This window comes from Papio anubis, chromosome 15 (assembly GCF_008728515.1).
Source record: "Papio anubis isolate 15944 chromosome 15, Panubis1.0, whole genome shotgun sequence".
Lineage (NCBI taxonomy): Eukaryota > Metazoa > Chordata > Mammalia > Primates > Cercopithecidae > Papio > Papio anubis.
The window spans coordinates 53,740,895-53,754,499 of record NC_044990.1 but is presented as its reverse complement, the minus strand read 5'-3'; the positions used below and the strand labels follow the sequence as shown (position 1 = coordinate 53,754,499).

The window sequence follows — 13,605 nt, the reverse complement described above, 5'->3', positions numbered from 1 at the left end:
GCAGACGAGAGTGGGCCAGTGGATGAGAATAAAAAATAAGAGTTCAAAGTGGAAATGTGTTTGAGATTCAATTAGAAAAATGAATTTGGTGCCCATAGAGGAATTTGAGGTGGTAAGTATGGAGGTTGATACATTTGGTGCCTATTGAGGAATTTGAGTATAAATATGGAAGACATGAGCTTTGATGTGGACCTGAAGTTAAAGGAGGATGTACACGAAATGTGCATTTTTTTGTGATGGATAAATCACAAAGAAATGATCGTATAGGAGGAGATTTTAACATGTTAATGTTTTCTTGCTCGTAGCTAAGTTTCTGCCTCCATCATGCTCTCCTTTCCTTCATTTCCTTCCATTTATTCAACTGGTATTTACTGAGCAGTTACTGTGTGTCAGATATTTGCTAAGTGCCCATATAGTTTTTCTATTTTGTCACATTTGTTTATCTGGAAGCCTTAGAATAATGAGTGATCCCAGTGCTTTATACACCCTGAACCCTGTCCAGCCCACATCTATACCCATTGTTTTTTCTCCTTTCCTTTCTTGGTGGGGCCTTTCTTGCATCTGTAACTTCTTAACTGATTTGATGGAGCCAGTGCTAGTGTGGGCCCTTATTGCCTCCTACATAGACTGTGCTGAAGCCTCGAGTTCAATTTGATCTTTCAGTCTGATTTTCCTGTCTTTTAGGTGTGTTTTTGAACACTCCTTTTAGATAACTGTCCCTAAAACATTACATTCACAGGGATTTCCCTCGGCTTATAAATTTGGATTACTAGTTCTTCCTATTTATCTGGCACTTAAGAACATTCAAGGCTTTTGTTTTCCAGCCTGACTTTCTCATGTTACCTTTTACTGTTCCCTTCTATTAGGCGGGTGCAGACGTAATTGCAGTTTTTGCCATTAAAAGTAATGGCAAGTAATATTTTAACTAAATACATGCACTGACTTTCTCTCCCTTAAGCAATCCACCTTTTAGGATTTTGCCAACAACTATCCCCAGTTCTGGGGAAGTCTGCATCCCTTTCTTCCTGCCTGTCTGAATCCTCTGTATTCTATTCTTCGTGTTTAGACCCACAGCCAATCTTCCTGCTTTCGTATTTGATACTTACATGTGCTTTGTGTTGCTATTCCCTCCCCAAGCAAATCATAAGGTTTCTCGCTTGAAAGGTTTTCGCTGCTAAGGACCATGTAGCTGCTTACTTCAATGGATAAAATACATAGAAAACCTAATATAGTGGACACATCGTAGATTCTCACACAGTTTGGTTCTATAGTTGTGATCTCAGAGATAAATGACCCACTCACAAATGAAAATGAAATTATAACAGAGGCATTACCAGAATCCAGTTTTGTTTGGAAAATGCTTTGTTCTTTGGAACTTGTGTTCTGTGTTTTCCTTGGTAATTTGGATATAAAATATCTATCTTGGAAGGGATAGTTATAGATGTTAATCAGAGTAGCAGCAGTAAAAATTGACATCTCAAGTATGATTTTTGCTAAATGCAGCAGGAATGTATTCATGGAAAGGAAAGGCATGAAGGAAATATTTTACATCTGTCTTTTTATTACATACAATATGAAAAATTAAACCCCCTTCCTTGTAATCATTGTGTTCACAGTGTGGGACTTAAATTATTACTTAATAATAGAGCTACTGAAGAATTCTTGTGATTTTTTAATAGCTTAGTCTTAAGCCTATAATTAAAGTCTCATTTAACCTTGAGTATTTCCAAACTAAAATGTATCTGTTTTTCTTTTTTTAGACTATTTCAAATAGTACAATCCCAGAAAATGCAACAAGCAGTGGAAGGTTCAAACTTGACATTCTGAAAAATAAAGCTAAGAGATCCTTAACTAGCTCCCTGGAAAATATCTTCTCAAGGGTAAGATTGCGCTGATGGTCTTTTAAGTATGCACATCTGTGTTTTCTAACAGTTTAGCTTCAGTCCCAACAGGTTCACGGATTTCCTTTAAAAAAAAAAAAAAAGCCTAAGATAACTTTTAAAAATTAGTTAACAAAGTGTTCTTTTTTTGTTTGTTTGTTTTGCTTTGTTTTTTTGAAATGGAGTTTCACTCTTGTCACCCAAGTTGGAGTGCAGTGGTGAGATCTCAGCTCACTGCAACCTCTGCCTCCTGGGTTCAAGCAATTCTCCTGCCTCAGCCTCTCGAGTAGCAGAGATTTCCTGCCTCAGCCTCTCAAGTAGCAGAGATTACAGATACACACCACCATGCCTGGCTAATTTTTGTACTTTTAGTAGAGACAGGTTTTCACCATGTTGGTCATGCTGTTCTCGAACTCCTGACCTCAAGTGATCCACCTGCCTTGGCCTCCCAAAGTGCTAGCATTAAGGTGTGAGAGCCACCGTGCCCAGCTTAAAATGATCTTTCTTTCTTTTTTTTTCCTTTTCTTTGACACAGTCTTGCTCTGTCACCAGCCTGGAGTGCAGTGGCACGATCTTGGCTCACTGCAACCTCCACCTCCCGGGTTCAAGTGATTCTCTTGCCTCTGCCTCCTGAGTAGCTGGGACTACAGGTGCACACCACCACGCCCGGCTAATTTTTATATTTTTAGTAGAGATGGAGTTTCACCATGTTGACCAGGATGGTCTTGATCTCTTGACCTTGTGATCTGCCCATCTCGGCCTCCCAAAGTATTGGGATTACAGGCGTGAGCCACCATGCCCGGCCCAAAATGATCTTTCAAAATAAGTTTCCTTCTCAGATCAAGATTTATTCTGGGGCCTTTATGTGAATTTGATCAATAGAGATTTAGTAGTAGAAATGTATATGTATAGAAAAGGGGAAATAGAATATTGATGCTCAATACTGTAAGAACTTTAAAAATCATTTCCCATAGGAAGTTATAAAGAAATTATTTTTTTGCCCATTGTATTAGCTCATTCTTGCATTGCTGTAAAGAAATACCTGAAACTGGGTAATTTGTAAAGAAAAGAGGTTTCATTGGCTCACAGTTCTGCCGGTGAGAGTTCTTCCAGAGAGGCCTCAGGAAGCTTCCAGTCATGGTGGAAGGCAAAGGGGGAGCGAGACATCTCACATGGTGGGAGCATTAACGAGAGAGAGAATGAGGAGATGCTGCACACTTTTCAACAACCAGATCTCATGAGAACTCACTATCATGAGAACAGCACCAAGGCGATGGTGCGAAACCATTCCTAAGAAATCCATCCCCCGTGATCCAGTCACTTCCCACCAGGCCCCACCTCCAACACTGGAAATTACAATCTGACATGAGATGTGGGCAGGGACACAGATCCAAACCATATCACTCATTCTTAGAAACTTAGAGGCTAAGTGCTGAAAAAAGTATAAATTAATGGAAATTTATATATTCCATTGAGTAAGTGTATATATTCCATTTTAAAATAAGTAAAAGGGTTCCCCTTCAACTTTATTTTCCTCTTCCTGAACAATTCTTCCTTAGAGCTATTAGGTGAGGTCAACCTACGTGGGTGTTTCGGGCTGTGGCATGGGGGACCCATGGTGGCTCAGAGCAGGGAGACTGTCCCTATGGGGTGTGGAATGTGGGGGTGGCTCGATGCAGGGTGTGGGAGCCTCTTGCAGTGACGAGGGAATCCGCAGAGAAGGGGAACCTGGTTTGGGAGATCGCAGGAGGCAGCATACTGGCAGAAAGAAGGCCCAGTGCAGATGTCAGAGTCACAGTGGAGGGGAGCGGGCATTCACAGGGATGAGTGCCTGAGCAGGCTGAGGATGTGCATGTGTTGGGATGGCAGCCCCAGCATGGAGTGGCACAGCCTGAGTGGGATGAGGACAGTGTCTGTGCAGTGGTCATTGTGGAGATGGGTTATATACACACAGGGACTGGTGAAGTAAGTAAATGTCTTAAGGAGAGTGGAATCCAGGGAGAAAGAAATTACTAATATGAAAAGGGTAGAAATTAGAATGAACTCTGCATTGGATTCAACTTGGAGGTATCACACTAAAGAACTTACTCATGTAACCAAATACCACCTGTTCCCTCCTGGCCAACATGGTAAAACCCCGTCTCTACTAAAAATACAAAAAAATGAGCCAGTCATGGTGTTGCGTGCCTGTAATCCCAGCTATTCAGGAGGCTGAGGCACGAGAATCACTTGAACTGAGGAGGCAGGGGTTGCAGTGAGCTGAGATCATGCCACTGCAATCCAGCCTGGGAGACAGAGTGAGACCCTTTCTAAAACAAACAAACTAACAAAAAAACCCACCTGTTCCCCCAGTAACCTATGGAAATAAAAAAATTACAAAAATAAAACTTGGAGGTATCAATATAAAATCATGATATTTATATACATTAAATATAAACATACAATCATATAGAAATATATATGCAAATATAAAAATATGTAAATATAAACATAAGTATATATGTATACGTTCTACTAGACAGAACCAAGATTCTGAGAAACATGGCTAATTTCAGGACTGTAGGAAAAGTACAAGATGAACCCAGAATATCTTGGTGTTCTAGATAGTAGGAAAATGTTCGAAGAAAGATGGTGATGTGTCATGAGGACATAAAAACCTTGAAAGGGCTCCCACTGAGAAAATACAAGCATTGACATAAATGATAGCCACAGATAATCTAACTTATTGCATGAAATGGGAAACTGTTGGGCCGGGCGCGGTGGCTCAAGCCTGTAATCCCAGCACTTTGGGAGGCCGAGGCGGGTGGATCACGAGGTCAGGAGATCGAGACCATCCTGGCTAACATGGTGAAACCCCGTCTCTACTAAAAATACAAAAAACTAGCCGGGCGTGGTGGCGGGCGCCTGTAGTCCCAGCTACTCGGAGGCTGAGGCAGGAGAATGGCGTGAACCTGGGAGGCGGAGCTTGCAGTGAGCCGAGATCGCGCCACTGCACTCCAGCCTGGGTGACACAGCGCGAGACTCCGTCTCAAAAAAAAAAAAAAATTTAAAAAAAAAAAAAAAAATGGGAAACTGTTTTCTGATACAAAAAATAAATGAATATATTGAAAGTTTGATCATAAAGAAGATATTTGCTGTATGTAGTTAATATTTATTAATTACTAATGGGAAAATAACTTTACAATGGAGAAGGCTGGCAGACACCACCAAGTGATCAAATTGAACATCATCAGCAGTGGGACAAATTGCAGCCCTGTGCCACCTGATGTAAAGAAACAGCGCTGCTTCTGTGGTATTCCTGACAAATAGGCAGTGCCTGAATCTAATCACGGGGAAATGTCAACAAACCCACATTGAGGTGGAGTCTACAAAATAACAAGCCTGTTATCTTCAAGAAAGTCAAGAACAGGTTAAGAATATCTCCAGACTGAAGGACCCTAAAGAAACACAAAAACTAAGTGGAATGGGAGATTGTGAATCAAATCCTTTTGCCCTGAAAGCCATTATTGGGACAACCAGTGCAATTGGAGTGAAGTCTGAAGATTCAGTAGTATTATACTGCATCAATGTCAGTATCCTGGTTTTGAAAGTTGTATTTTCGTTATATTGGAGAATGTCCTTGTTTATAGAAAATACGCAGTAAAGTATTTCAGACTGATGGAGGCTTTATATTGGCAACTTATGTGAAAATGGTTGTGGGAAAAAACATTTTTGTACTATACTTATAACTTGCCTCCGCATTTGAGATTGCTTCAAAATGAAAAAAGAGAAACAGTGATCGTTTTAAACCTGCTTATCACACATACCTCACAAAGCCCACCCAGGGTGCTTTTTTACATTTATTTTTTCTGCTTGCTGTTTTCATGTGTTAATAAGTAGCTCAGGTTATTAATGGATCAGAAACACTGCCATTGGAGGATCATCAATAAGGGCTCTTTTCTGTACCCAGCACACTGCCTGTGAAAACCAAGACTGGTTGGGTGGTAGGTGTTTTAACTCCTATGAACAAAGTTTCAAAATGTACCTTGATGACTTTTTTAAGTCTCTTGGCCTTTATGTTAATATACAAATAAAATTTCACCTTCAGTGTGTAAGTGTCTTCCTTAGTGATCTCTCAGTGTCTTTAAAGAGGCAAATTAGTGATATAAATTCTTAGACTTTGAGAGGAACTTTGAATTAACCATTGAACTCTATTTGCAAATGCGTATCGTTTTTAAAAACATTATTTCCACCTGTTTAACCTTAATAGCATTATAAGAATATGTTTAAATAGTTGGATACATTTTGATTCTTTCCATGTTTGTGCAATAGAGCATTAGGACATAGTAACTTCTGATATGCCGCGTTCCTTGTTTTGTTTCTTCATTATGGCTCAAAATACTTTTCTAGTTATTTCTCTTAATGATAGAGATACTTTTAACTTTAACAGAAGCCCTGCAGCAAGCATGATCGATTGTGAATGCCATTATTTTATTAGTGGAAAACGGAATCTCAGAAAAGAACATCTAGGAGATTTGTCAGAAGTATGCCAACACAAATTTCATAAAATATTTATGCCTTTTTCCTTCAAAATTTATAAATTAGTAAAATCATGGTCCTTACTCCAGACCTACTTAATCAGAAACTCTGGGGGTGGGGTCCAGCAATTTGGGGGTTCACCAAGCCCTCCAGGTGATGCTGATGCAATTACACTTAAGGTAAGTGTAATTCTTAAAGCACCAGCATCAGAAACAGCATCAGCTACCTGAATTGAACACAGTGTTTAGTGAAAATTTTAGCAGAGAAGACCATTTAAGTAGGTGTCAGGGTACCTGAATGTAATACCTGGCCCTAGCCAATTTTATATTTATGATCTTGGATGAATTATTTGCCTTTTCTAAGCCATAGTTTTCCCATTTGTGAAATGGATATATTAATATATGCTTGCCTCATGTAATTGTGAGGATTAAATGTTAGTATGTTAGGGAAATATCACATCATAGATATGAGGTAGTATATTCAGTGGTAAGCTCAAAAGCTCTGTCATTTACAAAATAGCAAAGGGTATTTAGGGTGGTACTTTCTTTATCTCCATTTAGTACCTTGGCATCCTGCATAATACTTGCAGTGCCAACTTTGAAGTCTTTTTCGCATGCCTTCAATTGCTGTAATGACATTTTCGCAAGGGCACAGTCAATCTGTTTTGATCAAGGTGGATACCGTAGCTTTTGTTTCCCAGAGTGATGCCAAATGACATAAATGTTGCGACGTAACAAGGTCTTGCTTGTACCATGTGCAACAGAATGCACTTTTTGGGCAGGTTGGCAGCTCCCCATGTTGTATTAAAGGTTACATAGCAAGAGGGCAAAAGGGGTTTTGTGTACTTCCAAAACTTGTCTTTTTTTTTTTTTTTTTTTTTCTGCTGAGTTGTATAGTAGAAAATTCACACTCCAGTTTTGGAGTTTAGCTCATAATTGCTGCCATTTTTAAATGTCAAAATATTTTATTTAGCTAACTATAGTTGTTTATGAAATAGGATCCATTTTTTAAATGCCAAGAAGCTCAGCTCATTAACCACTAAAAAGCGGGTCCAAGGGAAAGGCCCTACCACGTGAATTAGCGAATCATAATGTCGTACAACAGAAAAAGCTGTCTGTTCAGAGGTGAAAATCAGAATCATGTAATGGCTATCTGTTGCTTTTTTTTTTTTTCAGTTGTTTTCCAAAACAGAAATATTTACTAATATAAATTTTATTTTATTTTTTTGAGATAGGGTCTTGCTCTGTCACCCAGGCTGGAGTGCAGTGGTGTGATCATAGCTCACTGCAGCCTCAAACTCCTGGGCTCAAACAGTCTTCCCGCCTCAGCCTCCCAAGTAGCTAGGACCACGGGCACATACCACCAAGCCTGGCTAATTTTATTTTTGTTTTTTTATAGAGACCGGGTCTTACCATGTTGCCCAGGCTGGTCTCGAACTCCTGGTGTCAAGCAGTCCTGCCACCTCAGCTTCCTAAAGTGCTAGGATTACAGGCATGAGCCACCATGCCAAGCCAATATTTACTAATATAAAGTGCAAGTTATTTTGAAAATAGTACCCATTTTCTACTTTCTTCAGAATAATGTCCATTGTCTTTACTTGTTGAAATGTGTGAAGTGGTAGAGCATAGTTTTAAAGTAACTTTGTTTTTCTTTGTGCACAAAAAAAGCATATGTGGGTAAAACACCACTATGAGTAAAATAGGTGATTTCAGGTGTTTTTCTAATAATAGGAATGGTTTGATACCATCTGACTACTTTGTCTGTTATGACCAAATAACCTGTCTGAGATAACCAGGCAGGTGGGTGTGTAAGTAGCGCTAAAAATAACAGAAAGCAATCTTGTCTTTACTATATTTTCCTCTTGGCTACACACACTAATCCAATAATTTATTAGCCACAAATACAGTTTTTATTATTGGAAGAATGCCAATTATAACATAGAACTGAAGAACTGAAAAGAATTTGATGATGTTCTAGGACATTTACAAAATTCCATGTAACCTCTGTAGGCTAATTAGCTTTATCTGTAATTCTCTTTTTCACAGAGCCTTAGTTTAGGGATGTAGTAGTAACAGCTCAGGAGCTTCACTTGAAAATTGTGCTTCCTGTGTCAAAATTGCTGCCCTTTCTTTTAACTAGCTGTGTAAACTTGGGCAATGTAATCTGTCAGAACTTCAGTCTCTGTATCTGTGAAGATGGGCTAAATAACCATACTGACCTCACAATTGGTATGAGGATTAAGTGAGCTAATGCACTGTAAAATGCTGAACGTAGTATATGGCACATGATAAGCATTCAACACTATTAGGTGCAGCTATTAATTTTATTATTGTTTTACTTATTATATAGTAAGCCATTGGAGATAAAGGTGTAATATATCAGATAAGAATAAATATTGCTTTACGAAACAAGGTCAGATGTCATAAGTAAAACATAGTCATCTGAAAAGAAGAAAGAACTGTTAAACTTTCTGATAGTAGATGTAAAAAGAAAAATTCAAGAGAAGGCTAGGAAACTAGAGTTGGAAAAAACCTTTCAGAAAATGGAGCAAAATTCAAAGAAAAGGAAAATAGGAGAACAAGGTAAAAAATTAAAGGATCTGTCCAGAACCTAAACAGTAGGAGTTCCAGTAAGAAAAGATGCGTGCAAGGAATTCTTTAAAGAAATAATTTTAAAAATTTATCAGAGCTAAAGAGCATGAGTTTCCAGATTTAGAGAACTCAGAAAGTGCCCAACAGAGTGACTGCATAAAAGTCATGTTAAGGCATGTTGTTGTGAAATTTCACAGTGCCAAAGGGCAAACTTAGATTCTGTTCCAAAGAGAAGCAGCAGGTCAGACACACAGGCTCTAGAGTCACAATGGCTTTAGACTTCTGAACCAAAGGACATTTGAGCAATGCTAAGATATTTGGAAGCAAAATTTCTAACCACTACAGTATACAATATCCAGCCAAACTATTAGTGAAATGCAAGCATAGACTAATGACACTTATGGGCATGTACATTTTTAAAAAATTTAATTCCCACTCTCCCTTTCTCAGAAAGCACCTGGAGAATGCGCCTTTCCAAAATGAGGAAGTAAACTAAAAAAGGAGAAGACATGGGACCAAGGAAGCAGAAATTCCAACAGAGGAGGGGGTCAAAGGAAATTTCTAGGTTGATAGTGAAGGAAAATCCTAGGAAACTTTGTAGAGCAAGCCTACATTGTAACACGTCCAGTCCAGATTGGGGCAGAAACACAGAGGTCTCCATAATGGTTGCTTTAAAAAAAAAAAAAAAAGAAGGAGGGTGAGGGGGAGGGGAAGGAAGAGAGAGGGAGATTAATGGTTTATGTGGTGATGTTTGGACCATATCGTGAACTGTTGGAGAGTTTTGTAATATATTTGTGATTGCTCAAGTAGCCACTAACTCCATGAAAAACAATATACAAGATATGAGGTGTAATCAAACATAATCGTAGTAAAATATGTAGCTCAGCTGCAAACAATATTAACAGTCATAATAATTTAAGCACAAAGTACTGATTTAACCAAAATTCATGATGTAACTATATTGAAGGAAGAAGGGAAGAAAGGTGTGTGTGTGTGGGGGGGGGGGGGTGTGGAACTGGGTATATAATGAAGTAAGAATATTAAAGTTTCATCTTCCAGAATTAGGAAGTCAATAGATAGTTTCTAAAATGGAAAGCATAAGGAACAGTAGGATAAGCTTGAATACCAGAAATATCAATATAAATAATGTCAAGGTTTGCTTTTGGGGAGTGGGATTCAGAGTGAGAGAGAGGGGGTAGATGACCACCACTTTTCATTATAAACTTGATAGCACAGTGTCACTTTGGAAACTTTGTGCTGATATTACTTTCCTTAAAAATTAAAATGAAATTCAACCCCCTCTTACCCCCAAGTAAACCTAAGAATGTTTGCAGACAGAGTTGAAGCCTGGAAAGTACTATGCAAATGTTATGCATTGTTAAAAAATTTCACAGGGTCACTGTCACATGGATCTAACCGGTGTTTCCACTCATTCTTTTTTAGAACTTCGCCACATGCTCTAGAGTTGTGTGGAACTCCTCAGTATGTGTTTTGTCTTTTGAGACCTTGTAGATGATGAGGTTCCCAACCTGACTTGTATCCTCTTTCCTTCTACAGTTGGCCTCAGTCCCTTCCTGTTTAAAGTGAGGGGGAACAGACAAAATGATCTCTTAGGTTCTTAGGTCTCTTAGATCTTAGGTGATCTCTTAGATCTGTTTCTGAGATCATTTGTAAAATCCACATCAAAGGACTATGTGAAAAAAAATCGATAACCAATTCACTAATACTGAAGCAGACTGATATCTAGTCTTCCAAAATTAAATGATTTATTGAAATAGTATGGCATTATGGAATAATGAATGAAGCAAAACCTTTAAATTTTAGAATGTGGTTTTCTTTTCCATGTGTTTTTTAACTGATGTTTATTATAATCCTATAATGTGAATTATGATGTTTTGATCTAGGTTGTATGTATTAAGTCATTTTCTAGATAGCTTTTTTTCATTTGTTTTGCTGTATCTTCCATATTTGGCCCTTACTGAACTTATGGGTGAATAATGTGTAATCTTGTAACCAAACTAACTTCAAAAAGCTTGGCCTGAGTATCTAGTTATCTAATGGCTGATTTAGAAATAATGGAAATAGATCAGGAATGGTTCTTACCATGCTATAATGACTATTCATATAGCCAACACATTTAAGTGAACCACAAAAGGATCAATTTAATGCTAACATTAAGAGGCCAACTGGAACTACCTTTTATAGTTTTGAAGTAAAATGTTACATCACATGAAGCACTTAACTTTATTCTTTTCACTCAGGGAGCTAACAGAATGAGAGGTCGGCTTGGAAGTGTGGACAGTTTTGAGCGGTCCAACAGTCTTGCCTCAGAGAAGGTATCTAACTAGAGCCTATTTACACTAATTACAGCTTAACAAAGTCAGCACCGATATGGTAATATGCATGCTCCAGTATTTTATTATGAATGCTTTATAGCTTTTTAAAAAATAAATATTTGAGACTTTATTATTTTAAATAAGAAGATTCTAGGCATTAGCATGTAGTTCCTTATTCCCTTACAGGCTAACTGTGCTCTGTTAGGCTTTTTATTGTTTGGAGATAGTGTGCTTTGGACAACAGTATTTGAGCAACTATTGATCCAGCACCTTATAAAAAATGAGCCATAGACTACTAATTATATACTTGTACAGTGATTTTATTTGTTCCCTTCCTGTGTTACTTTTCCCCCCTCATTTTTTTTAAATCATTTTAACTGCAACATCAGGATCTTCTTTATCTCATAGACAACTCTCAGTAGGTTGGGTTTCCTGTTTCCTGCATAGTGCAGTATGTCACCTGAGGCACATGCAGCCTATTTTTTAAAATGGAAATATATTAAAATATTTCTATTAAACTTTCTGTTGATGGAAGTGGGGACTTAGTCCAGCTATGAGTCTATTATCACTAACCCATGTTTATCAAGCTGAAGATTTCTACAGTGGTGCCTGTTCTGGAAAGTTTTAACAGCATACCTGTCTAAATTGAAAGATTTATGATTTCTACCCATGCAATATGAGATGCATTCCAGCATAGCTCGGTTTTCATTCATTTCCTGTTTTTCCTGTGTTTTTAAAGAAATTTACCTCAGGGAACATGTAATTGAATAGAAACGTCCACAGTGAGGGAAGACACTTAACAGATTTTATTTTCCGGAAGGCTTTGCCATGAGACTTGGACACTTAGGCATTGTAATACTGTTTTGGCAGTACAGGAAGCATGCAATTGATATGTCACGGAAGCCAGGAGATACGGAAACACAGACTCCACCCTCTTTGGTCATGATCTTTTTTCATCTCTCTGGCAACAGTGAGAGAAGTACAGTAGCTATAGCATTTCGTGGCCAAGTGTCAGGGGAGAGAATACCTTTCACTTTTTGTCATCCCTCTCACTTTCTGGCCTGTCTTTACAGATGCTGTCTTACAGCTGCTTATCCGAAGATAAGTGGGTTGTGGTGATACTGATTACAGCTGCTTATCAGAAGATAATGGCTTGTAGTGATACTGATTAGCCTATGGCATAAATTCAGTAAAAGGGGGAGAAAAACAGCAGTTTTGTCATGACTCAGGAGGAAGATGAGGCACACTGTCACTTTTGAGCTCTGTGTTTTGGCAGGTCTGCCATGACCCACTTGGGAAATAAAGGGCTCCCTTCTGCCTGTGTTTCAGGACTACTCACCAGGGGACTCTCCACCAGGGACACCGCCAGCGTCCCCACTGTCCTCAGCTTGGCAAACATTTCCCGAAGAGGATTCTGACTCCCCGCAGTTTCGAAGACGGGCACACACGTTCAGCCACCCACCTTCAAGCACAAAAAGAAAGCTGAATTTGCAGGATGGGAGGGCTCAGGGTGTGCGTTCCCCTCTGCTGAGGCAGAGCTCCAGCGAGCAGTGCAGGTGAGTCTGACCCTGTCTCCAGGATGGGACCTAGATTCTCATGGCACACAGTTTGGATTACTCTGGAGTCAAGGTGGATGGCGAAGTTATGCTGTCGCCAACTTTCAGTTTTGAGAACCACCATAAAAACAATTTAAGTCACCTCATTTACTAGGGGAAACAGGCAAGGTTAAGGCATACCCAGAAAGAAGAGTTATTTCATTTGGGTGGAAACTCTTTTTTTTTTTCCTTTCAGAAAAATGGAAAAAATGAGATAACCATGCAATTGTTTTGTCTGAAAACCTGCTGATAACATGTTACTCAGTGTCTTGATGATGATTCTAGAGAAACAAAGTCAGCAGATTTGAAAATAGCATAGCAGTAGGACTTCCTGTTAGCTTACAATAAAATACCAGGGTTTTAAAAGTCACCTGAGTTACTTTCATACATGAGGTAATATTTGGCTATATTTTGTTACATAATAAATTAAAGCTAAATATGAAAATTGTTATAAATTGTATCTAGCATAAGGTGATATCTATAAAGAAGAATACATATACCGTAATTGACAGGCAGTGTCCACTTAGAAAAGATCTTACACAGTATTTAAAACATAATTTAACAAAAAGTTGTTTGATATTTGGTGAGAAACAGTAAAGAGGATAAATTTGGAATGATTTTCTTCTTCCTGTGTAACACAGATCAAATTTATATCTTAGAACTCGTTTTGTTTCTCTTATTTACC

The 13,605-nt window shown here is 38.5% G+C and overlaps 1 protein-coding gene across 3 annotated transcripts in view; it reads left to right on the top strand.

Moving 5' to 3' along the window:
• Positions 1–13,605, top strand: part of TBC1D4 (TBC1 domain family member 4) — a 207,449-nt gene that overhangs the window by 152,536 nt on the left and 41,308 nt on the right. For all 3 annotated transcript variants that reach the window (XM_017951315.3, XM_017951314.3, XM_031655903.1), the window contains exons 8-10: positions 1,761–1,880; positions 11,251–11,325; positions 12,655–12,881. In XM_017951315.3, the coding sequence (XP_017806804.2) occupies positions 1,761–1,880; positions 11,251–11,325; positions 12,655–12,881 (422 nt within the window). The remainder of the gene's footprint in view (positions 1–1,760; positions 1,881–11,250; positions 11,326–12,654; positions 12,882–13,605) is intronic.